The sequence below is a fragment of the Nannobrachium achirus genome (assembly GCF_963921795.1).
Source record: "Nannobrachium achirus genome assembly, chromosome: 14".
Lineage (NCBI taxonomy): Eukaryota > Metazoa > Chordata > Actinopteri > Myctophiformes > Myctophidae > Nannobrachium > Nannobrachium achirus.
In genome coordinates this window covers 12,408,270-12,433,725 of record NC_137821.1, presented here as the reverse complement: position 1 = coordinate 12,433,725, position 25,456 = coordinate 12,408,270, and the positions used below count along the sequence as shown (strand labels likewise).

Sequence of the window (25,456 nt, the reverse complement as noted above, 5' to 3'; positions counted from 1 at the left end):
TAAAATGACAAGTTAAAAATTGGCCAAATTGTCAAATATTAGGCAGAAATTGTGAAAATAGCCAAAAATAGCCAAGCATCTGCTATTTTCACAATAGAACCAACCGTCTTATACAAAATGTAATTCCTCAAATCTTAGTGCTCGTCAGAGTTGGGGGTCCCCAGTTCAAATATGATTATTTTGGGGGTTGCGGCATGATAAGGTTGAGAACCACTGATGCAATACATTTAGAAATCTTTTTTCTCCCCTTCTCTCCCTGGTAAAGCCCATTTTACAACAACCAGTCACACAGTGTAAGATCAGGTAAAATAAATAGCACTGTACCTTGTAGATTCCATTCCTTCCATATCCGGGTAAAGAGGCTGACTTATTGTAGGGGAAGTCTGGTAGGAAACGGAAAGGAACATTTTCACACATTGGCATGAACAAACAAACAAACACACACCCGCACTTATGCCTCATTCACACTACAGATATATAGTTGAACGTTTTGCTTGGTAATTCAATGTAATCTCAATGGAAACCAGTTTTAAAGGCTGGGCATGTCGGCTGTCCTTGGAATCCAGCCTTTAAAGCTGGTTTCCATTGAGATTACATTGAATTACCAAGCAAAACGTTCAACTATATATCTGTAGTGTGAATGAGGCATTAGATCTTAATCCATTTAGGCCTAGAATTATTGAATGCTTTAACCAGTGAAAAATAGCAGATATACAAGCTCACAGCGCGGCACCGAGTGCCGCGCTGCGAGCTTGCAGATCTGCTATTTTTGAAAAAGTCGTGAAAATGTGTGCACATCTTTGAATATATGTATTTTCAAAGTGAACGTTTGTAACTCAAATTTTGCTCCTGGGGGGGTCCCTGGAACTAAATATTTAGAGATGGGGGTCCGTGGCTAAATACATATCATTTTGGGGGTCCTTCACATGAAAAGGTTTGAGAACCACTGACATAGTAGTCTCTCAAGAACAGACTAACTGAGCTCCAGTTAAGTGAAAAGGACCTTTTCTTTGACGATGGCTGGCCAGATTGCTGACATAGAAACATAGGCTTTTCAAAACATCTTAGAAGGATTCAAAAGACAGATAGAATCGGGTCAAAATTCTAATTTTCACAATTTTTCAAAAATAGCAGATCTACAAGCTCGGCACTCGGTGCCGCGCTGTGAGCTTGTATATCTGCTATTTTTCAATAGTTAAAGCATAAAATAATGATACACAATACTGTGCACCCGTTCTGAATGGGTTTTAATCTTATTTAAAAGTAAATAATAAATGAAACTGAGAGATGAGTTCCTGTCATTCATTGACCCAATTTCTATGCTGAAACCCTGACGAGCTCGTTGAATAAATTACACAGTAAAATCCTCAGAGTTCATTCATGATTTACCACCTTGTAAGCTGTGAGAGGGTACAAATGGCCCTTACGGGTCCATTTGGTTCCATTTGTACACTCCCAGAGTTAAAGGAGTAGTTCACCCAGAAATTACTTTATTTTCTATCTATTGCACACCCCATGAAGTCTTGAATTCACATTCCTGAGTCAATAATTTGATGATGGGAGACATTGTCATCAAATTATCGGCTTAGGAACATGCCAAAAACAACTGATAGAAAATGAGATTTTTTTGGGGGGTGTACTACTTGTTTTAACTCATTAGGAGCCATTAGATGGCGCCAGCCGCAAACGTACAACGCCAGCCATTTTGTCCATAGCCCTGCGCTGTGTTATGCAACCCCAGCGTGCATACTTGTGCACGTCATGAATTTCGCGTGTCACATGACTATGGGTCGGATGTTGTTGGCCACCATTATGTATAGGCTTAAGCTAATGTTAGCCGATCATTATTTGGCCATCTAGCCGTGAAAAGATGTGGTTCTTGCCAATCAAAACATACATCTGGGATAAAGAAGGTTTTCTCTAGCAAAATGCATTGGATTAAAGAAATGACCTTCAGCGGGTGTGAACCGCCCGGAACCCTGCGCACACAATGGGCCTAGGAAAAAGCCTTGGCAGCTAATCTACATTAGTTATGCAAAATTATGGCACTCAAAGTATTTTACTGTGTACACGGGAGCTGTGTGGTGTGTGTGTGTGTGTGTGTGTGTGTGTGTGTGTGCGTGTGTGCTATAGCGGTACACACTCACTAGGCTCCGAGGTGTCCATGGGCAGGCTGCATGTGGACTTACGTGGGTCCAGCAAGTCTTCCGGACCCATCTGTCCGTCAATCTCGCTCTTCAGGATCATCCAGCTGGTCCTCTATATACCGAGAGAGAGAGAGAGAGAGAGAGAGAGAGAGAGAGAGAGAGAGAGAGAGAGAGAGAGAGAGGTGGACAGAAGTATGGATGATGAAATGATGGTGTTAGTAGTATATTAGTAGATGGATGAAATTTGTAAAAGTTGACAAACAGTGATCGAAGTGAAGCAGATATAGATGGGAGAGATACAGTATGCACACATACTGTACACGCACATGTGTCAAGTGTACTAGTGCTGGACATTATTATTATATCAATATTGTGATTACACTTATGCCATAATCATGATGTTGCAATATACACAGACCAGTGTTGATTTTGTCGACTAAAACTATGACAAAAAATGTTTGTCGACTGCGTTTTTTTCACTGATGAAAACTAAATAAAAACTAAGCTGTGATGACCAAAACTAAGACTAAATAAATTGACAATTTCGTCGACAAAATAAAAACTAGACTAAAATGTTAGGGAGGGACTAGTGGAGAAGAGAGTAATTTTATGTTTGGCGGCTCTCAGGTTTTGTGTGCTGAAAATAGCAGATCTACAAGCTCACACTGCGACGCGTTGTGAGCTTGTAGATCTACTATTTTCAGCACACAACCAAGTGTAAAATCAGTCATTACGATGCCATCAAGGCTTGCCAAAATACATTTCAGTTGAGTAAGTCAAATGTAGATTTATCGCCTAAAATATTATGATATTTAGTCGACTAAAATTAGACTAAAACTAAAACTTTTCAGGTGACTAAATTATGACTAAAACTAAATGACATTTTATTAAAAAGACTATGACTAAAACTAAATCAAAATTTCTTGTCAAAAACAACACTGACACAGACAAAAGGTGCACAGCACTCTAGTCCAGCTAGGTGCCAGCCAACGGATTAAACACTAAATAATATTTAGGAGTCGTCTACTCCTGGCTTTAGTAGCTTAGACATTTTCTAAAACAGGCCCGATCTACAAGCTCACAACGCATGGCACAGAACAGCGTTGTGTGCTTGTAGATATGCATTTTCTTTCTACGAAAATGTATATAATTCTCACAATATCAATTTAGAGGTATTTCGTTAAAATATATTTTGATATTTTGTCCATATCGTCCAGCCCTACACACACGCACGCACGCAAGCACGCACACGCACACACACACACACACACACACACACACACACACACACACACACAACACACACACACACACACACACACACACAGAGCGTGGACCCACCTTGGTGTCCTCCCCATCCTGCCAGGAGCCTCTAGACGCTGTAAGACAGGTCACATGATTACGCCACACTTCATTAACCGCTAACGTGCGACGTCGCGACGACGCACACATCTGCCTCGCAGCCCTGCTCCATACAGTGTGTGTGTGTGTGTGTGTGTGTGTGTGTGTGTGTGTGTGTACACCGCTAAGTACATCCATACCGCTGTCTATGCATTTATGTAAGTATTTGTAATTAAGCATCCTTATTTTCGGGAAGGCCTTCGCTGGAAAAACAGCAGATCGGCAAGCTCACAACGCATTGTGGCCTTGAACATCGTACGCCTAAATTAAGTATAAATTGACGAGTGTTGCCTGGTCATCTATATCTATTTGTAGTACATACTTTCAGTGCAATGCTCTATTCTACTCCAGTGGTTCTCAACATGTGGGTCACTCAGGACCCCAAGGGGGCCCCAACATGATTTTGGAAGAACAAAATGTAGGCTATTATTGCCTCAACTCCTACAATTCCAAATGCTTGTCATGGTGGGGGGTCCCCAGTTCAAATATGATTATTTTGGGGGGGTCGCGGCCTGAAAAGGTTGAGAACCACCGTTCTACTCTGCCTGCCTACCAAGGCACCACTAAGCCCTTCAGTAGAGAAACGGACACACTCCCTCTCTGCAATACGCAATATGTTTTTGACAAAGTACTTCTGTCTCTGATTGCATTTGTGTGCGTGAAACGCAAAGATCACGTCATTATCATTCCAACTAAACTCATTTCGGGGGCCCGGTGTCTGGGGGAGGAGCGGTATACGGGGAATAATATTTCTGTGTGGGAGTCGATCTTAAAAAAAAAGAAAGAAAAAGCGACAGTATCTATTTCATAAGGCAGACAGACGGAGCACGCCACAATGCGCTCCCTTGTCAGTGACCTCACGTCTAGTAACGATACGTGCAATCTGCAACTGCGGACAGCTCGCTCGTAAATTCATAGGAACAACGCCATGTGCTGTTGATTTACGGCGCTTGTCACATTTGATAAATAGAAGAGATGATATTTCTTTCTGCGGCGCGGCTGTGATAAAGAGTGTGTGTACGCCTTGTGCATGGGGGACATCGTTATCTCTAAGCTAGCTTGGCTTTCTCCAAGATCCTGATTCATATACTTTGTGATACGACGGTGTAGACGCGCGCGTAGAATGTCAGGTGCCGGAAAGGTCACGTGACCCTGCAGTTCCTGCTATTTACCGGGAAGCGACACCGCTGTTTGACTGTATAAATCGGCATAAGTTGTCCCCAAAAAATTGGGTCTGCCTTTAAGTGCGATACATACTCCTTCTGACGTCGGAGTTCGTACAGGCTTTCCAAACTACAGTTCGGAGAGTCAGGACATTCTGGAGGTGCACACAGGTTCCAGAGGAAAAAGTTCGGAGAACGCCCATCTAAAGTTCGGAATCACGTCAATTTGTAGTTCTATCACCTCTACTTTCTGAAGACAAGTCCGGATGCCGGGTATGTATTGCTCTTAATGCTGGGAGGCATTGCTATCTAGCTAGCTTGTCTTTCTCCAAAGTCTGATTTGTACCCTGCGGTTCGTCGTGTACCGGAAATGATGTCCGGCACATGACTCCGCTTTATTAAAAGTATGAATTGGCATGAGTTCTTCAAAACAACAACAACGAGAACAACATCCAGACAAGAACATAGGCACAACACATTGGTTAGGAAGGACATAAACACGGCGATTCAAACTAGTGATGGACACGACAACACCAATCAACACTGTGAATTATGGGGAATTACGCTCCCACTCCAACCATATCAATAGACATACAATACTCGAGACCCTCGAAAATCAACCAATGAGGCGGTGAGATGGTCGCCAGCTGAGCATGATGGGAGGAGATGAGCGGGACAAGAGCAAGCAGCAAGGCAACGTCACAGGAATCGGTCTCAACCCCACCAAGAGGATCTGGAAATCGCTATATCAGGGTTTATATGGCTGGAATAATGATTGCCTTGTTTTGGTCAGTGTTGAATCAAGTGAGGCAGAGATTTGAGATCATGTTTATTATGTGTAACACGTTCCATCTGGGTTTTTTGGGATGGAGTGTTTTCTGATGTTCATACGATGCTTATTGCCTCAGATGAAGTTACATAATTATACAAGCAAAGGAGGCACAAACGTTAGATTGGGGCTGTCACGATTACAACATTTGGGTGGATGATTTTGTCATACAAATAGTTGTGATTAACGATTTAATCGTGTTTTTGGCATCAAACATTGGAACATAATATGAATCAAAAATTAATTTCTGCTTGCCTTTTAGGCTTCACAATCATAACTTCATACTTTTTTATTTTGATGATTATGGCAATTATGCAAAATAATTGTGATTAGACGATTATGTAATGATTTTGATAGGTCTATCAACAGTATATGTCGAAAGATTTGGAGATTGGGGTGGCATCACTGACAACAATGAGCTCCCACCTGGGTCAGTCCTAAGACCCCTTTCCCTTTGCTTGCAACCAAGATTATTTGCTGGAAAGGTAGACAGATCCCATTGCCTTGTACCTACTGTATACTCAGTTGTGCAACAAAGTGTGCCCTTGCCGACAAGATGTGTTCATTTTCCCGGCAAGCGCCGCCCATCGTACAACAGAGTATAAATTGACACAGCTCTCTCTACTGATCGGGGCTTTGATTTGTAGACAACTTGGTGACGTCGTGTCGCAAATAAGGTTCTATCTACTCTTTCTTTCCCTGGTGTGCACTTGTGCTGAGAACAATTTTGTGAGTCCCTCGGCTGAGAACCGCCGGGCTAAACGTATAAACTCTCATACCAATCCTACTGTATATGCAGTTTATATACAGTACATTACTTGTTCTCGCTGTGGGGTCCAAGGGTCCTTGAGGAGTTTAAAGGTCTATAACTCGGAGACTGTGAAAAATGGAACCAAATGGAACCATAAACAGGCCCATTTGGTTTAATTTTGCACAGTCTCAGAGATTTAACAGTTGTAGTCTCAATGGGGTGGGTCTCCAAGATAGGACATCCCATAGGACCGGGGGTCCCTGAAATTAAAAAAAGGTTGAGATTGACTGATACTCAAAGCTTTTAATGTCAAGGACCCCCAAATTGAAAATATTTTGAGCCAGGGAACTCTGTAGACCCCACTATGGGGCCTTTTCCACCGGCAAAGAACCAGTTCAACTTTCTTGGGAAACTTGGTTTGTTCTTGCGAACCGGCTTGCGTTTCCACCAGATTGAACCAGAGCCAAAAAACAAGGATTTTGTGGTTCCAGTTCCGAACCGTAAATGTTTTACGGTTCGGAACCAACTCCGGTTCTCAGTGGAAAAGCTCACCTCTGGTTCATCCCATAGGCGGGAGCAAGAACCGGAACCGGTTCTTTGCTGTGGCCTTTTCCACCAAAAGAACCTTGGTTCCAGAACCAGTGCCTTTCAACTTTCTTGGAACCTTGGTTCGTTCTTGCGAACCGGCTTGCGTTTCCACCAGATTGAACCAGAGGAAGCAAGGATTTTATGGTTCCCGTTCCGAACCAAATTTTACGGTTCAGAATCAACTCGGTTCTCGGTGGAAAAGCTCACCTCATGGTTCATCCCATAGGCGGGAGAAACAACCCGAAATGGTTCTTTGCCAGTGGAAAAGGCACCTTTGAGAACCATAGCTGTAGATCAATGGAGGCTATTGGACAAGTGCAGACCTGAGGGGCGAAAAGGGGGAAGAGAGTTGGGATGGATGGAGGGATGGATGTAATGGAATGTATGGGCGAAGTATTGACGTTCAAGGCGACATGCGACACATCGTGCAGAGACCAGACCAATAGAGGAAAACCAGGGGGTCGTTAAAACAAAAAGAGAGAAGAGAGAAGTGGGACTGTACCATGCTGTTTGTAGATGGGGGGTTTTCTATAGATATTATCGACTTTGACCTTAGTCTCTGAAGATGGGGAGAGGAGAGTGGAAGAAGCCAAGATGGAGAGAGAGAGAGAGAGAGAGAGAGAGAGAGAGAGAGAGAGAGAGAGAGAGAGAGAGAGAGAGAGAGAGAGAGAGATAATGGAAAAAAGAAGCATGAGTTAGCAGTTATTTTAGAAGGATGAGGAGATAATCGTCGATGAAAGTGCAGCATAGCTTGACTCAAATGCAAGACATCTGTCATTTCTGACTATATGACGTGTCAGGAGATTCATCACTCTCTGTATTATTCATGCAAGAGAAACATGTGCAAAAGATATCAATAATTATTTTTTGGGGGGGAGGGAGGGAATGACACATTAAAATTGAGGCAGATTAGAACCAAAGGGAAAATTCATTAATAGGTTTAAAACGGATTAAAAACACCAAAGAGACCTCTTTCTCCACAATAATTAATTGTTCGTAATATCGAGGCACCAGATCAAATAACTCTCAAATACCTGGAACGCGCCCGAGTCGCGTTAGATTTTAACCACTTTAACCATTATTTTATGCTTTAACTATTGAAAAATAGCAGATATACAAGCTCACAGCGCGGCACTCGGTGCCGCGCTGCGAGCTTGTAGATCTGCTATTTTTGAAAAATCGTGAAAATGAGTGCAAGTCTTTGAATATCTTTAACCCGATCTTTGACCCGACTTCTAAATCCTTCCTCTAAATCATGCTGTTCTCAAACCTTTTCATGTCAAGGACCCCCAAAATTACAGGTATTTGGCCACGGACCCCCATCTCAAAATATGTTGTTCCAGGGACCACCCAGAAGCAAATATTTGAGTTACAAATGTTCGCTTTTAGATAGATATATTCAAAGACTTGCAAAGAAATATCATGATTTTTCAAAAATAGCAAATCTACAAGCTCGGTGCCGCGCTGTGAGCTTGTATATCTGCTATTTTTCACTGGTTAAAGCATTCAATAATTCTAGGCCTAAATGGGTTAAAACGGATTAAAAACACCAAAGAGACCCTTTTTCTCCACAATACTTAATTGTTCGTAATATCGAGGCACCAGATCAAATAATTTACAACTGCATTGAGAGGGAACAATGAGCGCGAGACCAGCAAACCCAGCATCACACACAAAATGATAGGCATAATAATAGCAGCAAAATAAAAGTTGGATTACTGAACAGATTGATATTGTAACGTGAATGCGATTAATGGGGCCAGTATGTCTGTCTGAATAAATGATGATCTAAAGCGCTTCAACCACTTGAACCCTGTTATACTTCATTGATCTGGAGTCCCCCAGGGTCCTATGTTAGGCACCCTCCCCGTTTTTGCTCTGTATATCTGAATATCTCTGCCGAAAATAGCTGATCTACAAGCTCACAATGCGTTGCAAAAGGGGTCCTTGATGAGGGGTTTACAGGTCTGTAACTCTGAGACTGTGCAAATGGAATCAAATCTAGGGGACTTAGGGGTCCATTTGGTTCCCTTTGCACAATAAAGAGTTACAACTTGTAAGACGCCCTAAGGGTGAGAAGCGACATGGGGAATGCCCATATATGGACATATTCTCACACGTGGTCTAGGATGTCAGACATCTATGATGTCAGATGCCCATGTATGGACATATTGTGTGCAGTCTCATGTGGTCTTATGACGCAGGGACGTGCTGGCCATTGGCAAAAGTGGGACAACTCCCGAACAGCCTGTCCATACCAAACCGGTCCAGGCCGGGAATTTAAAAAAATGGCCGGCCCACAAAGTAAATATAACTAAAAGTATCTTCTTCTTTCGTGTATCATCGTCCTTGATGATTGGTTGACAACATTGTATTTCACAAGATTTCTTGTTACTTAGGGGAGGCCATGGGGCTGGCTGTCGTCTTCTCCCCCTTGCTGACGTCGTATAATAATAATGTAATTGGCCCACTGACTTGTCTCTCATGATCTGAAATGGCCAATCTTTGAGTGGCAGCAGTGTTTTGGAGAGAGATCTCTTTCTATAGTAGAGTACTCTCAATCACAGTAACCGCTCATCGGTTAGAATATGGGCCTCGCGGCACGTCCGGAACGTCAAAAAATCGGGTCATTGGCTGCGCGCAATGAGGGCTTCTCCAGCTCATTTCCCCAGGCTGAATCAGGGGCCAAGCACCTCCCTGCTATGACGTCAGACATCTATGATGTCAGACAGACAGACGTGACAGACATGAGCTGCAAGATTTCACACTAAGCATTTTTTTACATTGATTTTTTTTTGCAGATGCATGCACCATATTTGTAGACTTTGCTATTTTCATCAATGGCTCGACCCCCAGAATAGGTATATTGCATTGTAGGGTTCAAGTGGTTATAACTCAAGTGGACCCAGACAGGCCCTTCGTCAGAGATGCTTAGCAACAACTGTCCCACATTACCCCCCCCCCCCCCCGCATCAGAAACATGAGTCATGAGAAGCAGAAACACATGTTGGTCATTTCGTCTTTTTCAGGGTTTTTTTGTTTAATAGTGCTTGCCTGCCAGCCACGTGAAAGCGAATCCATATGAAAGCATTGTGTGCGTGCATGCGTGTGTGTGTGTGTGTGTGTGTGTGTGCGTGTGCGTGTGTGTGTGCACCATGATGATGAGGAAAGCCCATTAAAGTGGATAATCGCTGGCTGTTTTTTTCTTTTTTTGCGATCTCCCCCCCGTTCCGCCGCTCAAGTCAGGGAACAGGGATTTTAGTTTCTCTCCTCTCTCCACAAACGTGTGCGATTAAACGTCGTAACAGTTCGATGGGAACAACGTGTGGCATCGGAGAGAGAGAGAGAGAGAGAGAGAGAGAGAGAGAGAGAGAGAGAGAGAGAGAGAGAGAGAGAAAGGAGGGATTCCTCCACGCAGGAAGTCTGGAGCTAATGAACGATGCGCTGCTTAGCGTCAACCGCTGTCACGGCGCATCGGGGGAATTGCGCGAGACGCGATGTAATTACGCAGATGTTTCGACGGCCGCCACGGGAGGAGGAGGCGGGGCTGGGAGAATTGGGTTGGAAACCTCGGTGGTGTGCCGTGCGCGACCAGGGATGTCGCACCAAATGCTAGGCCCCTAGGTACTTTAACTATTGAACAATAGGAGATCTACAAGCTCACAGCGCTTGTAGATCTGCTATTTTTGAAAAATCGTGAAGATTTGTGCAAGTCTTTGAATATTTCAAGTCCTTCTAAGATTTGTTTTAAAAAACCTATGTTTCTATGTCAGTGGTGCTCGAACCTTTTCATGTGAAGGACCCCCAAAATGATATGTATTTGGCCATGGACCCCCATCTCAAAGTATTTAGTTCCAGGGACCCCAGAGACAAGATTTGAGTTACAAATGTTCGCTTAAAAAAATACATATATTCAAAGATTTGCACCCATTTTCACGACTTTAAAAAAATAGCAGATCTACAAGCTCACGAGTGCCGCGCTGTAAGCTTGTATGCTATTTTTAAATAATTAAGGCCCCTCCACCTTGGGTGACAAATATAGAGGATATCGTTGTTGTCGGGCAGAAACCTCTTATGTTCATATTTTAACGTTTTGTTTGTTTGTTTTTTTGTAAATGAATGTCCTACGTCATCATACTATGGCGTCATACAAAAGCAGTAGCAGATCTACAAGCTCGACAGCTCGTTTTAAGCTTGTAGATCTGCTACTATTTTACTTTGAATCCCAAAAAATGACAGTTTTGGTCCAAAAATAGTATCAAAGAGGCTCGATTGAGTCTCCTACCGGAGAACCAGCTGGTCATCAAATTATTGGCTTTAGGAACACGACAAAAACAAAAACATCTCCATCAATTCAAGACTTCATAGGGTATGTAATTGATTAAAAAATAAGTAATGTTTAGGGGGGAGCTATCCCTTTAACATTGCGCCTTGCAGATCGGCTAAATTTTTGATTGCATTCAGTCCACTGAAAGGTGTGCAACAAAGACATTTTTTAACCAGACTTTCCAGGCATTTTGGAAACCATCGTGTACTTCTAAGGCATCGCCCCGATCCTTCTCGCAAGGACCTAGAAAGAAGCATTATTATGGGCACACTAGAAAACAACAATAACAACAGATTATCCTTGAACTTCGGCCTCCTCGGATCATATCCTAGTAGGCTACCACTGTCAACTCCACTGGCCCCGGATCAGTGTTAAGAGAGGTTAAAGCAGCGTTTCTCAAAGTGGATTTCAGGGACTCTTCTTCTTCTTTTAGGGGACCCATACACGTCTGTAACTCTGACGGTGTACAAATGGAACTAGATGGATCTGTTAGGGTCCAGTTGGTTCCATTTGTACAGTGTCAGATTTAAAGGTAGGGTAAGTGATTTCATTGAATTCAAATAATAACAAAATGGGTCTATGTTCCGATACTACTAATTACTATAGATAAGAGTGTTTGGTCCATATTTGGACTTCAGCCTTATCCCCTGTGAGGAGAAAAAAAGCAGTTTCAGTTGCTTCACCAAAACTGTTGGGCGACGCGTTTTCCTCCAATCATGGTCGAGTGGGGGCCTTACGCGCACCAAGGCCCGTCCCCACTTGATCATGATTGGAGGAAGGCCCCTGCCTGTCACCTACATGAGAACTGAAACTGAAACTTAAGTGAAATCACTGACCCTACCTTTAAGGGGAGACCTTGGAAACATAAAAGCTTGAGAAACACTGTGATTAAAAGGATGCAGAGCGTAGGGGTAGGGTGCAGAGAGGAAGGGAAGAGTTTCGGCGTACAGTAGGCGTTCATCGGGGGAGAGAGGAACCATGCGGCACCACAGGGGGGCGCTCCAAAGCCTACCTGGTATGTGGAAATGCCGCGGCGCGGCCACGTACGGGCCGGACGAGGAGGGGGATTTGCCGTCGGAATACGTGGACAAGCTGGGGGTACTCCGACCACTTTCACTACCTTCCAGGTGCGGAAGAGAGGTAGGTTTTTTTGGGGGTTGGTGGGGGGAGAGGGAGAGAGAGAGAGAGAGAGAGAGAGAGAGAGAGAGAGAGAGAGAGAGCCATGGGGAGGTTGGGGGAGTGAGGGGAGGGCGAGGATGGGTTTGGAGAGATAGATAAAGAGAGAGGGGTGTTGGGGGGAGGAGGCAAAGAGTCAAGAGTTAGAGCAAATAATGTTCTACTGTGAAGCTTTAAAATTGTTCCTGTAAGTGTGCGGGTGACTCGATTGGTCCAGACATCCGTTGGATTCGATTGTTACTACTATAGACCAGTGGTTCTCAAAGCGGATTCTGTGGGTTCCTTTAGTGGGGTCTAAATTGACCCTTACAAGTCTGTAACTCTGACAGAGTAACAAATGGAACCAAATGAACCCTGCCGGGTCCATTTGGTTCCATTTGTCCACTGTCAGAGTTAAGGGGAGACCTTGAAATGGGAAAGTTTGAGAAACACTGGACCAGACTGTTGTGTTTATACCAAGCAGTAACCACGTAAACCCTACACCGTTGTTTGCTGTTGAGATTGGCACATTTCACCCAGGTTTTTTTCATCTCACTCACGTCACTTTGTCTGCTGACCTCACTAAGAAGACAAGATTGTGCCAAGCTCAATGGGGAACAACTGTACATGTACTAGTTTAGAGGAGTCCGTCAGGGCTCTATACCAGCTCCTTCCGCCAGTGAACGTTCGTTTCCAAATCAGACATTTGACGCCCTGTACGACAAGTTAAGTTTGAGACGCGTCCGGCCATCGGTTTTCATTTTTCTGCGTCCAATTTGAACCTGGTGTCCCTACAGTCGCTTGAGGCCGTGTCATTTTCAAATCCGTACGTCACACTGTTGTTGTTTGATCCTGACCACAGTGTCCCATCTGTCAAAAAAAGTTTTTTTTTTTTTAACAGTGAAGTTTTACTTTTAACTCATCTAGTGCCTTTCGCGTGATGTCACGCAATAAGTACTAGAGTACGTATAGTGCCGAATGCGCGATGTCGCGCGAAAAGTAATATATTACTGTAACGGCGAGTAAAAATACCTAGTACAATGGCCGACGCTCCGGAGACGAAATCCGCGCTGATTTGTCATCATCACGGCTCCACGAGCACACAATAGTCATCCCATAACATTGAGGTGGACGGCCGATCTCATCTTTAATGTCCATTATCTCAAAACAACACTTTAGAAGCGAAGATGGAGGCAGATGCTTGCTTATAAAACACATGTATCCTATCCTATGCAATCCAGCATGGCACCACGTAAACAATGATCGGTTCCGTCGCAGGATCCGATGACGTCAGACCGGAAGTACTTCCGGTCTAGACTTCTGGCCTTCAAAATAAGACAATGGCCGTTAATGGGGCCGGGAGGGGGCACTCTGGACCCCCTAATCCGTTAATGTCCTGGGCTCTGGATGAGTTAATAACCTCTAAAATGACAAATTAAACATTGGCCAAATTGTCAAATATTGGAGGCAGAAATTGTGAAATATTCACAATAGAACCGTGTTATACAGAATGTAATGCCTCAACTCTTAGTGCTTGTCAGGGTGGGGGGTCCCCAGTTCAAATATGATTATTTTGGGGGGTCGCGGCCTGAAAAGATCTTTCACAATTTCTGCCTCCAATATTTGGCAATTTGGCCAATGTTCCATTTGTCATTTTAGAGGTATTAAAAAGTCCTTAAATTGTCAAATTGTGACTTCATTGTTCAGAAACAAGCAAACAGATGGGATTATTTGACAGATGGGACACATGGTCAGGATCAAACAACAACAGTGTGACGTACGGATTTGAAAATGACACGGCCTCAAGCGACTGTAGGGATGCCAGGTTCAGATTGGACGCAGAAAAATGAAAACCGATGGCCGGACGCGTCTCAAACTTAACTTGTCGTACTTTGTTTGTTTGTTGGTATCTGAACAATGAAGTCACCGACACCTTTTACAGGCCAGAGCCACTAAACACATCCACGTCAACAGTTCTGAGGACACAGCAGAGAGACAGAGAGAGTGTGTGTGAGTGAGAGTGAGAGAGAGTTAGACAGACTGTTAGTTAATTGAGAACACACGCACGCACGCACGCACACATTTATGTCCCCTCTGAGGAGCAATAGGCCCAACAAGGCTGGATGCCGGAAGGTGATGATGTCACTGACGCACAACACACGCACGCGCACGCACGCACGCACGCACGCACGCACGCACGCACGCACGCACGCACGCACACGTACACGCACACGCACACGCACACACACACACACACACACACACACACACACACACAGTGGTGGAAAAGGTACTGACATATTTTACTTAAGTAAAAGTATCAATACTGCAATGTAGGAAATACTCTGTTACAAGTGGAAGGAAATAAAAATGTACTTGAGTGAAAGCACAAAAGTATTGGTATCAACATGTACTTAAAGGGGAAAGTACCATACACCGGTATATTGATGACAGTTCAATATTGAAAATGGGTGGGTTTCCCCTTTAAGTACCAAAAGTAAAAGTACTATGTAGTATTATGCAGAATGTCCGATTTCCAAGTTTGCAATAAGAATCTATAAGAATATTTTCAAAATGCCAGACAATGCAAGCTCACAATGCAATCTACATGCGTCGCATGACGTACATCTTGTAGCTCGAGATTGTGAGCTTGAGATGTAGATTGAGATTTTCAAATGGCCAAAATGCATATATATGTAGGACTGAAGTGGTTAAAGTAGTGTGTTTTGTATATACAGTATGTTGTATATAATTAAAATATAAAAGTAACTAGTAACAAAAGTTTTCAAATAATTTTAGTGGATTTGGATCTGAGATGTAGTGAATTATTTTTTGAAAATTGGAAATGGGAAATGCTCAAGTAAAGTACAAATACCTCAAAATTGTACAGTACAGTACTTAAGTAAATTAACTTAGTTACTTTACACCACTGCGCACGCACGCACGCACGCACGCACGCACGCACGCACGCACACGCACACGCACACACAGTGTTGTTAGTGCACGCTTGTGTCTCGGGAGGAGAGATCCTTTATGCACGCGTGCGCACGCACACACACACACTTGCAGCAAAGTGTTGTTAGTTCAGAGCCAAAGTGCACACTGCATGTGAGGGACATCTGGAATCGAGGTACAGGGCTGACAGAGGGGGCTTGCGGAAGTTGGCTGAGACACTTGTTTAAATCATCTTTTAAATATCCGCCGATACAAAAGCAAAGCAATCACAAACATGTCGATTCATGGACAGAGAGGCGCGCCTGTAAGGCGATATGTGTAGATGTAAGGCCAACGTGCACGGATACATGTCTGTTACTAACTGCAGTACCGCGACTCGCCTTGTGTCGTGCCCCATGTGTGCGCAACATGTCATATCACTATATGCACGTGTTGTTTGAATGTTGTTATCCGAGTTTTTGCACAGAAGCTCTCAAAAGGATCCCTGGCTAATACGCCTAATGTGACTTACTGTAATACACTATAACTGCCCTCTATAAATACAATTAGAACTTAAAAACACCTTAAATAGTTCATTAAATAGTTCATCTTTCACTCAATAGGTACAACTCCCTTCACAAGCTGATGACGTCATATACGTCCAGTCGTCCATGTGGGGTCCAGCCCTAAGGAATGTATGGAATGCATGTGTTAACAAAAAAAAAGAAAAACATAATACTTCCTAAGATTAATATGAGCCTCACAAACATATTTTAAATACTTTAGCTCATTCGTTACTCTATAGGACAGAAATGAGGTGACGGTGACCTTGACCGTTGATCACCTGCCAAATTATTATTATTATTTTTTTGTTCATGACATTTTGATGCATTGGACAACCCAGATACATAATGAATCTAGCCATGGCAGGTCAACTGTCCAAGGTATAAAAGGACATGTATGGGCTCAGGGGTGTCGCACCAAATTATGGGCCCTGTGTGCAAGCATTGACTGCGTTATTTTGTGCTTTAACCATTGAAAAAAAAAAAGAATCTTTGAGTTTTTTTTTTAAAACCTATGTTTCTATGACAGTGGTGCTCAAACCTTTTCATGTGAAGGACCCCCAAAATGATATGTATTTGGCGACGGACCTACAAGCTCACAAGCTTGTATATCTGCTATTTTTCAATAGCTAAAGTATAAAATAATTAAGTCCCACCCCCTGTTTCCAACAAACATGTAGTAGCCTCTCTCTCTCTCTGTCCCGACAACACCCATCAACAAGTAAATAGCCTGAAAGTGTTCTTTTTTTCCCAATAGTGTGCGAGAGCCTTGTAGCTGTCCAGCACTGAAGTCGCTCATGCGCAGCGGCCAAGTGTAGAGAGACCCAAACCTGAGGGCTCATTAAAACGAGCGGGGAGCTCCCGGCGGCGGCGGCGGGCACATTTGGAACTAAGCAGCGCTCTCTCTCTTTTCACGCTGCGTTTGGGGAGGCGCTGAGGTTCCAGAGATGAGAGGCACGCGGCCCAGTGCGTAACGTTTAACATGCCACTGCAAACTGGCAACCCAAGAAAACCCCCGTCAAATTACAGCCTGCCTGTGCTGCCCGCTGCGCCTTTTTCATTCCAACCGTCGCGAAGCCGCACGGCTTTCATCCCTTTCTAGACCTCAGAGAACATTTAACGCTCCTCTGCCTCTCCCCGCCCCATGCTCCTGCTGTTCGGGGTGGAAATAAAATGCAGCCAAGGCCTGCAATGGTGTAAAGTATTGTACAGTACTTGAGTACAATTACGAGGTATTTTTGACTTTACTGGAGTATTTCCTATTTTCAATACTATACTTCTATTCCACTGCATCTCAGAGACAAATATTGTACTTTTACTCCACTACAATCATTGCGACCATAGGTCGCAGTTTACTATCAGAACCGTCACAGCTTGTCTGTGACCGGAGGGGTAATGCCTGACACTGTGGTTCCCCTGACACATCACTGTGACATTGCAGTGATGCCAGATACTCAGAGCAGGGATCTCCAAATATGGGCATAAATTCAGCCCTATGTACATGTTTGCCATTTGAAAATCGCCAATCGGCAAGCTCACAATGCGTCGCGATGCGACACGTGATGATGATTGAAGATCTGCCATTTTATACATTTGAAAATGTGTGAAACAGGACATCCTGCATAACGAGTACTTTCTACTTTTGGTACATTAAGTACATTTTGATGCCAATGCTTGTGTATTGTCACTCATGTAACTTTTTAATTCCGGACTTCAACTTGAAACAGAGTATATCTACTTTACAGCGATGCTTTTACTTAAGTAAAAAAAAAAAAAAAAAAGAGTACTTTTTTTCACCACTGACCGCGTGTTCGTGATTCTCCCTTCGTGCGCCATATGCCAGAGCTCATTCCCTTTCTAGCTCTCTTCTCGCTCCCTCTCTCCCTCTCTCCCTCTCTCTCCCTATCTTTCTTGTGGCTTCTTCCAACCATGTGCAGCTACAGTGCGGCGGGCCAAATGTAAAAGCAATCTCGTCTGTCCATCTCGCTGCATGTTATTCACTCCAGCCCTCCTCCCATACATCTCCTAACTGCCTCAACATCTGTCCTTAAAGACCCAACATTCATCTTATATACCGTGATGAGTTGTTGGCCACAAGTGTTCCATTTGTAAAAAAGAAAAGGAAAAAACAGAAGGGCATTTAACAACTTAAACCCCCCAAAATGTCCTGATTCACTGCCTTGTTTGCTATTATTTTAATGCCGTTTTTCTGCGTTTGGCTTTCTTTTTTGCTTCATTGTTAAATCATTTTGGATTTTTCTGCTTTATTCTTGCTCTGTAAAGCACTTTGAGCTGCATTTCATGTCATGAAAGGTGCAAATACAAGTTTATTATTACCAGTTAGTCCCCTCAGGGCGACAAGCGACCATGTCTTGGCCAACTGCCCAAAGGGATTTGGTTCCCCTGGCATCACAGGGATCTCCATATATGGCAATAAAAGGGATTTGGTTCCCATGACATCACAGTGATGTCAGATCGTGAGAGTCAATCAACAAAAAAGACTAGCGTTACCCAGACAGACAGACAGACTCTCCCTTTTATGCCCATATATGGAGATTCCTGTGATGCCAGGGGAACAACTCCCTTTTAAGCCCATATATGGAGATTCCTGTGATGCCAGGGGAACAACTCCCTTTTATGCCCATATATGGAGCTATGGAGATCCCTGGGATGACATGGGGAACCAAATTCCTTTTATGCCCATATATGGAGATCCCTGATGTCCACATCACTGTGACATCACTGTGACTCTGTGCCACACTGGCCAGATGGCCAAGACAGTGATGTGTCAGGACTAATGAGATGTAGGACATATGGGCAGTCCCCACCACAGTGTCAGGCTTTACCCGTCCGTCTACGGACAAGCTGTGCCGCTTCTGACAGTAAACTGCGACCTACGAATGCAATTATTTACATCCTTTGCTGACTGAGGTCCCTCAGGGACCCGTACTTAAGTTGGGACCCTCCTTTTATCCCTCTACACCAGGGATGTCAAACATACGGCCCGCGGGCCGGATCCGGCCCGCGAGGTGATTCAATCCGGCCCCAGGCTTGTAGAGCACATATTTCTGAGCATTTAGGAAAAAAAGTAAGTCTCTAGCCCATTCCTGTCAAGAGTTATGATTGTTTTAAGAACTGCAGGCTAGGTTTCTCCCACCAGGTGGCGGTGATTGAGTTGATTGATTGGAATGTTAAGTGATCAGCTCTCTCTCTCTCTGAAGATGACAGCATTGCTAGGAATGGGGTGGGGAGTCTGGCTATGAATAATACCTGAATGTACCTACAATATTCGAACTGTACTCAAAGATTACACATATTAGACATGGAAATTAATGTTGTTAAGAAAATAACTTATTTAAAAAATATAATAATAATAAAATGTAAAAGTTTTATTATTCAGATATTTTCTGAATATGCCATTATTGTTCATTACTTTTATTCTTTTTATTATAAAATACAATAAAAATAATTATTGTCCTGCATCAATAATATTTTTTTTTAGCCATTTACAAATTATAGCAGAGACTATCAGGAATTGAATTATTCTATTATCAAATGGTTTATTCTTATTGGCACTTTAAAGGAGTAGTTCACCCCCAAAATGCCATGGAGCCAATGTAGACTCATTCCTAAAACAGAAATTTGATTACAATAAATGCATGCCTATTGATTCCGGATGGGGACCCAAATGCATTTGGGTCCCCATCTGGAATCAATGGGGGGAAGTGTACTATTATCACATTTTTGTCTTAGTAATGCGACAAATAAAATAAATATATATTATTGAACTCAAGTCTCCATGGCGTGAGTAATCAAAGAAAGAAAAGTCCTTTTGGGCATGAACTACTCCTTTAAACAAATAGCATCTCTCGTACCTAACTGCAACTGTAATACCAATAATGAAAGTAGCTATTTTACTTAATAATGAACACAATCTGTAAAATGATATACTGCTATAGTGCTAGCTATAGCAGTGGCTAAGACGACAGGAAGAAAAACAGAGCGAACATGTGAGCGAGTGTGCATGCCATCCGATCCGCGACTGGTTCGGCCCTCATCAAGTCGCCTTTCATCCAATCCGGCCCTCACCCCAAAATGAGTTCGACACCCCTGCTCTACACACCATGGGTCCTCCAGCCCTGTTAGGCCAGGACACGACAGTAAACCCATATCACATTGTTCCCTGAACGACCCTTGGCTCTTGTTACGACTGGGTGAAAGTCAAACCTCCAGATAAATGTCAGACTATTGTTTGTGGTCTGGCTGAGAGTAGGGATGGGACGATATGAAAATGTCATATCACGATTATTGTGACAAAATAAATCGTGATTTACGATATTATCGCAATAATCAAAATCCATTATCCTGGGGCGGAAAGTTTGCAAAAAATGGCCGATCTACAATGGCTATTTTTTCGCAGAGAGTGAAAAAAAGACTGTATCAAGTAAATATATTATAAGTACCCTTTACCAATTATAGAGGGTTTAAGTGGTACCGGATATGCAGCTCGGCAAATAAAAGGTGAATTGATCCCAGTGCATGGCGGAAGATGATATCGCGATAAATCAAATCTCCACTTGCCTGGCGTTGCCAGCCTCTATCACACACTTTGTTTTGGTAAGAGAGTCTGGGATTTCAGGAAGAGTTTTCATTTCTGGGGTTTGCCCCAAACCACTTGCCCCAAGCCCATACAACCCTGATTGGCCAACCCTTGAAGCTGTTTGAGGAAATAAAATCTCAATGGATAGGTGCCAGACCGTATACTACAACACCACTACCGCCAGGGGGTGTTGTTGTGTTCGGTCTGGTTTATTAACCAGGCAAAATCTCGAGTGTTTTTTATCACGATAAACGATAATATCGTCCCATTCCTAGTTACGACGGGGTGAAAGTCAAACCTTCAGATAAATATGTCTGAGTATTGTTTGTGCAAAGGATCGCGTTGTCCAACTCCTCTCTCTCTCTCTCTCTCTCTCTCTCTCTCTCCCTCGCTCTTATCTCTTTGGCTCAAGCTTAACAGTAAAATATCTCCATCTGTGTCAATTCTTTAGTCAGGGAGAGTCATTCATTTTAAGGCGCTTGTTTGTTGGTAAAAAAGGAAGAAATAAACACTGTGCCTGGGTAATTATGTGATTCTGTCAAAACCCACACAATAATTGAAGCGATTTCTCCTCGCTGTGCCAAAAGAAACACATTAAAATGTCAATTTTGTGTGTTCTCACCCAAATTCACTTCAAGGACAAAAGCACTTTGACACCAAAGGGAGGGTTAAGGGCTTGACAGACAACAAACAAAAGGCATCATTCAGGAATTAACGACGAAGAAAAAACAAGAGGTCGAGTGCAGGCAAAACATTTAAGTTTGACATCAATCTAAAACACACGAGCACACAAAACAAAACCACAGAGTTCCTCGCCGCCTTCTCTTCGACGACGTGCCACACGTCAACAGGAATGCAAACAGGTGCACATCATGAGCACGTCGTGTACCCATCATGCAACGGTTATTATGTCGCCCCCACAATAAGGACACAACGAGAACAGCGCAAGCAGAAATCAGGGATAATATGAAGGAGGTGAGGACAGATGTTCTATGCCCCTAGCACGCGCCCATAGATGTAGATGAGAGGTGAACTGGAGCCAAGTTCGATGGAATGCATTGAAGTCTATGATTGTTGGCTGGGCAAACTTATGAGTGAACGTTATTTTTTTTAAGATTACGACCATCAGCTAGGGAAAATGAAAGAAGACGTATCACATGTTATTTTTCTGATGTCTGGTTTTTCAGTGTGCACACTGTATCCTTTCAGGGGCATGCAGAGAATGTTAGAGAGGCAGGGGCTGACATTTCTAAAAGGGCCCTTTTGGTGAAAGTATCGAAAATACTGTAGCAGACCTCCAAGCTCACAACGCGTCGCGAGCTTGGAGGTCGGTTATTTTCACTGCTTGGTTTCTACGCAGAGAGGACAATTCTTTCAACATAAGATGCTGCGTTTAAGTTCAGGAGAGTTTGGACAAGGCAATTCTCTTGAATGCTGCCTTCAGGCATGGCATAGAAAGAGGGCATTTGCACCACATTTGGGTCGCTGGCCCATTGTTATGGGTCAAGTAGATATCCCTCCATTGGGTCTCAGCTGAAATAGTATGTGGACCAATGACTTAACTAGTTCAGTGCCAAACGACTTTCAGATCAACTATCTCACTATGGACTTCCCTGCCAAACGACTTAAATCGACTTTTACTTAGAGAAAAAAAACATATTTGATTTTTTTTTTTTACCCCATTAAATCTAGTAAACATGATTTCAATCGCGATTTTGTATGTTCCACCCCCCATACAACCCCATCTTTCATACAGGGCAGCCATCTTTGCTTACATAACATGTAAAACATATTTTCTCAAGAATGCCTGAACGGATTTCCAATCTGATTTTTTTGTTTGAAAGCTGTGAACAGCCTGCACAAACATGGTGCATGATCTGTGCATGGGCGTGCATGATCTGTGCACTATAAATTACATGGAAGTCTATGGAGATGTATGGCAATATGAGCCAAAAAGCCCATATTTAATTGGCAGGGAGCGAGTTAAAGGATAGTCTTGTCCACTCAGCTTTGATTGACTTCAAAGCATTCCATCACACTTAAGCATCCCCTTTGCCTCCCAGTTTTTGCTGGCCAAAGGTCGACAAAACGAACGGCCGAAATCGCCAGACTGAGAATGTATCGTATCTTTCCTCTCCTTCTTTATATACCCGTGGCATAGATTAGGAACTGAGGGTGGTCCTGGAACTGAACCTTGGTGCACGCCACGAGACCTGACAAAGTACCACAAGTACGACTGACAACCATTCCAGTGTTAGAAGAGAGACACATATAAGAGTATCGTCACTGTCGGGCAGAAACCTCGTATCTCCAAGTTTCAAATGTGTAAATTTTTTCGCTAATTAAAGCCCTGCTTCATCATACAAGGCCGTCGCACAAAACGAATGAAAACAGACGATCTACAAGCACACAATGCCTCTCACCGCGAGGCGTTGTGTGCTTGTAGATCAGCTGTTTTCACTAGTTTAGTTAATTTTTTAAATGATAAATACAAAACAAACGCTTTTGGACAGGTTTCCATCCAACAACGACGGTATAGTAGAGGATGCTAGGTGTGTTTTTACCGTTAGCCTTAGGAGGAGGTAAATTGAGATGCAGGGATCTCCTATGGGCTTTAGGGTGGGACCAGGGGTCCTGTTTGAGCCCTGGGGGTCAGTAGTAGGGGGAGCGGGAGACAAGGTGCAGAGTGAGCTCGGTTGGATATGTCAAACCATTCATGTTAGCGGTTCTCAAACCTTTAGTACAGGCTCTATGAGCAGCAGCCATATTGGAAGGAAATTGGGCCTCTTCCTTACTTCCTTCGCAGGTCTTAGGCCTCGGACACACAGTTAAAGCACATGCCCTGTGCTTACCCTTGGGGGAGGAGGGGGAAGGGCAGCGTCCAATTCATTCCCTATGGAAAACGCATGTTTTTTTGTTTGCCTCTTGGCTGCTTCTAGCTTTAAAGGCAAGCTAGAGGCAAGCTAGAGGCTCGCTAAAGGCTAAGAAACCATGTGACTTCCATAGGGAAAGAATTGGACGCTGCCGTTCCCCCCTCCTCCCCCAAGGGAAAGCACAGAGCACATGCTTTAACAGTGTGTCCAGGGCCCTACAAGTGATACTAATGAAGGCTTTGTTCCATTCTGGTCAAGCAGAGTCAGGGTGCTGATATTGTTGCACGTTGGCTCACTGGAAACACTCTGCTACACCAGTGGGTCTCAAAGTGTGGTCCAAAGGGACCCTCATGGTTCCTTGAGGGAGTTCCAAATGGACCCATACGGGTTTGTAACTCAGAGAATGTACAACTGGAAGCAACTGGACCTGCAATGGTCCATTTGGTTCAATTTGAACACTCTCAGAGTTACGGGGGTCCTTGAAATGAAAAGGTTTGAAAACCACTAAACGGAACAGAGCCTCCATTAGAATCATTGGTAACACCTGTGAAGGAAGAGGACCAATTTCTTTCCAAAATGGCTGCTGTGCATAGAGCGTATTACAAGGACCCCCAGAGTTACATACCTTTTGTCCACTTGGAACAATGAGGGTCCCTGGACCCCACTTTGAGAACCACTGCTTTATGTGAAGGGATATCACCCATACTATCCTTGGACAAAAAATCATATTTTATTTTGTATTTATTTTATTTTTATCATCTCTGTCAGTCTCAGTCGACCACTCTCAGTTGAATGGTCCCTTGCTTCTACATACGTGTACACATTTAAAACATAAAGGGCTGTATTTTGATTGTCTTAAGTACCAGCCCTTATGCCTTAACTTAAAGGCCTGTCCATACTGTCTCCGAACCAGCGAATCTTTCGTCAGAGAGTTTCAACTTTCCAACATGCAGCTTTCCGAACTCTAATTCGGGGTAATGCTTTTCATAAGATCCGAGTGACATCATTTTGTAGTCTGACGAAAGGTTCGGTGGTCGGAGACAGTATGGACAGGCCTTTAAGTTAAGGCAAATACAGCCCAAAGAGTCGTGTCCTGAAATATCCTGTCTTGTTCGACAAAGAGCAGTTTTAATCAAGTCTATGCCTGAATGTCGCCGTGTTTCTTTGTTTCCCTGTAGTGTGGCAACAGCTTTCTACTGCTGCGACAGACCCACTACAAAGCAACATTCTGGCACAGAAGGTTTTAGAAAAACACTTATTTTATTGAAAAATACAGAATATTTCAGAACACAAACGGCCTGATGCAATGGTTAACACGCATAGCTTGAGGGTAAAGCCATTCATATTTAGAATTCATATCGGGAGTGGTTGACTGAGACTGATAGAGATATAATAACAGAAATCAGAGGTTGTCCCCCTCACAAAGGGAAATGGACCCAATGACCGAAGATTAATCTGTCAGTGGTGACAGTGTGTGTGTGTGTGTGTGTGTGTGTGTGTGTGTGTGTGTGTGTGTGTGTGTGTGTGTGTGTGCGTACACTTGTGATAGATTGGGTGATGATGTTAGTTCAACGCTCTAAACACAATAAACGCTCATCAAGTGATCAAACATCAGTTATAGTATTAGCCCAAACCAAACACGCCCAGGCCAAGCGCTCTGTTTCCCATTATGTTATGACTCACGGGGCCCCGCGGCGGCGCAAGGCAACGACCTGAAAACACCCCGGGCGAGAGTTGTTATTTATTAATTTCTTTCTTTCTTGGTGTTTGGTCACACAACAGCAAGCCATGCCACGTGGAGAAGGCCTGCCCAGACCCAGAGGCAGGTTCACACCACCATCGCTAAAAGGGACCACAGCACACTCCACACACCAAGGCCTCCGGTATTCCCCGGGTCAAACACAGAGCAAGGACAAAAAGTGTCACGCTGTCTTCGAGTGAGAACCAACCTCCACTTCTACTTTGTGCTTTCCTTTGGTCGTTTTCACATTATCCATAATGTACGTTTTCTACGTTTGGGAACCAATATCTTCTTGAGAGCATGTCAAGGAGCCCCAAAATGATATTGTCGTTGTCGGGGGGAAACCTTGTATGTCCAAAACCGTTAGTTTTGTATCTATCATTT

At 43.5% G+C, this 25,456-nt stretch overlaps 1 protein-coding gene across 2 annotated transcripts in view; it reads right to left on the bottom strand.

The window, feature by feature from the left end:
- Positions 1-25,456, bottom strand: part of ablim2 (actin binding LIM protein family, member 2) — a 242,767-nt gene that overhangs the window by 20,704 nt on the left and 196,607 nt on the right. The window contains exons 12-16 of one of the 2 annotated variants that reach the window (XM_080742051.1): positions 12,219-12,326; positions 7,382-7,438; positions 3,489-3,526; positions 2,148-2,259; positions 325-383 (exon numbers count right to left, since the gene is read on the bottom strand). In XM_080742051.1, the coding sequence (XP_080598177.1) occupies positions 325-383; positions 2,148-2,259; positions 3,489-3,526; positions 7,382-7,438; positions 12,219-12,326 (374 nt within the window). Of the gene's footprint in view, positions 1-324; positions 384-2,143; positions 2,260-3,488; positions 3,527-7,381; positions 7,439-12,218; positions 12,327-25,456 lie in introns of those variants that run through there. The other variant, XM_080742050.1, reaches the window with a different exon arrangement.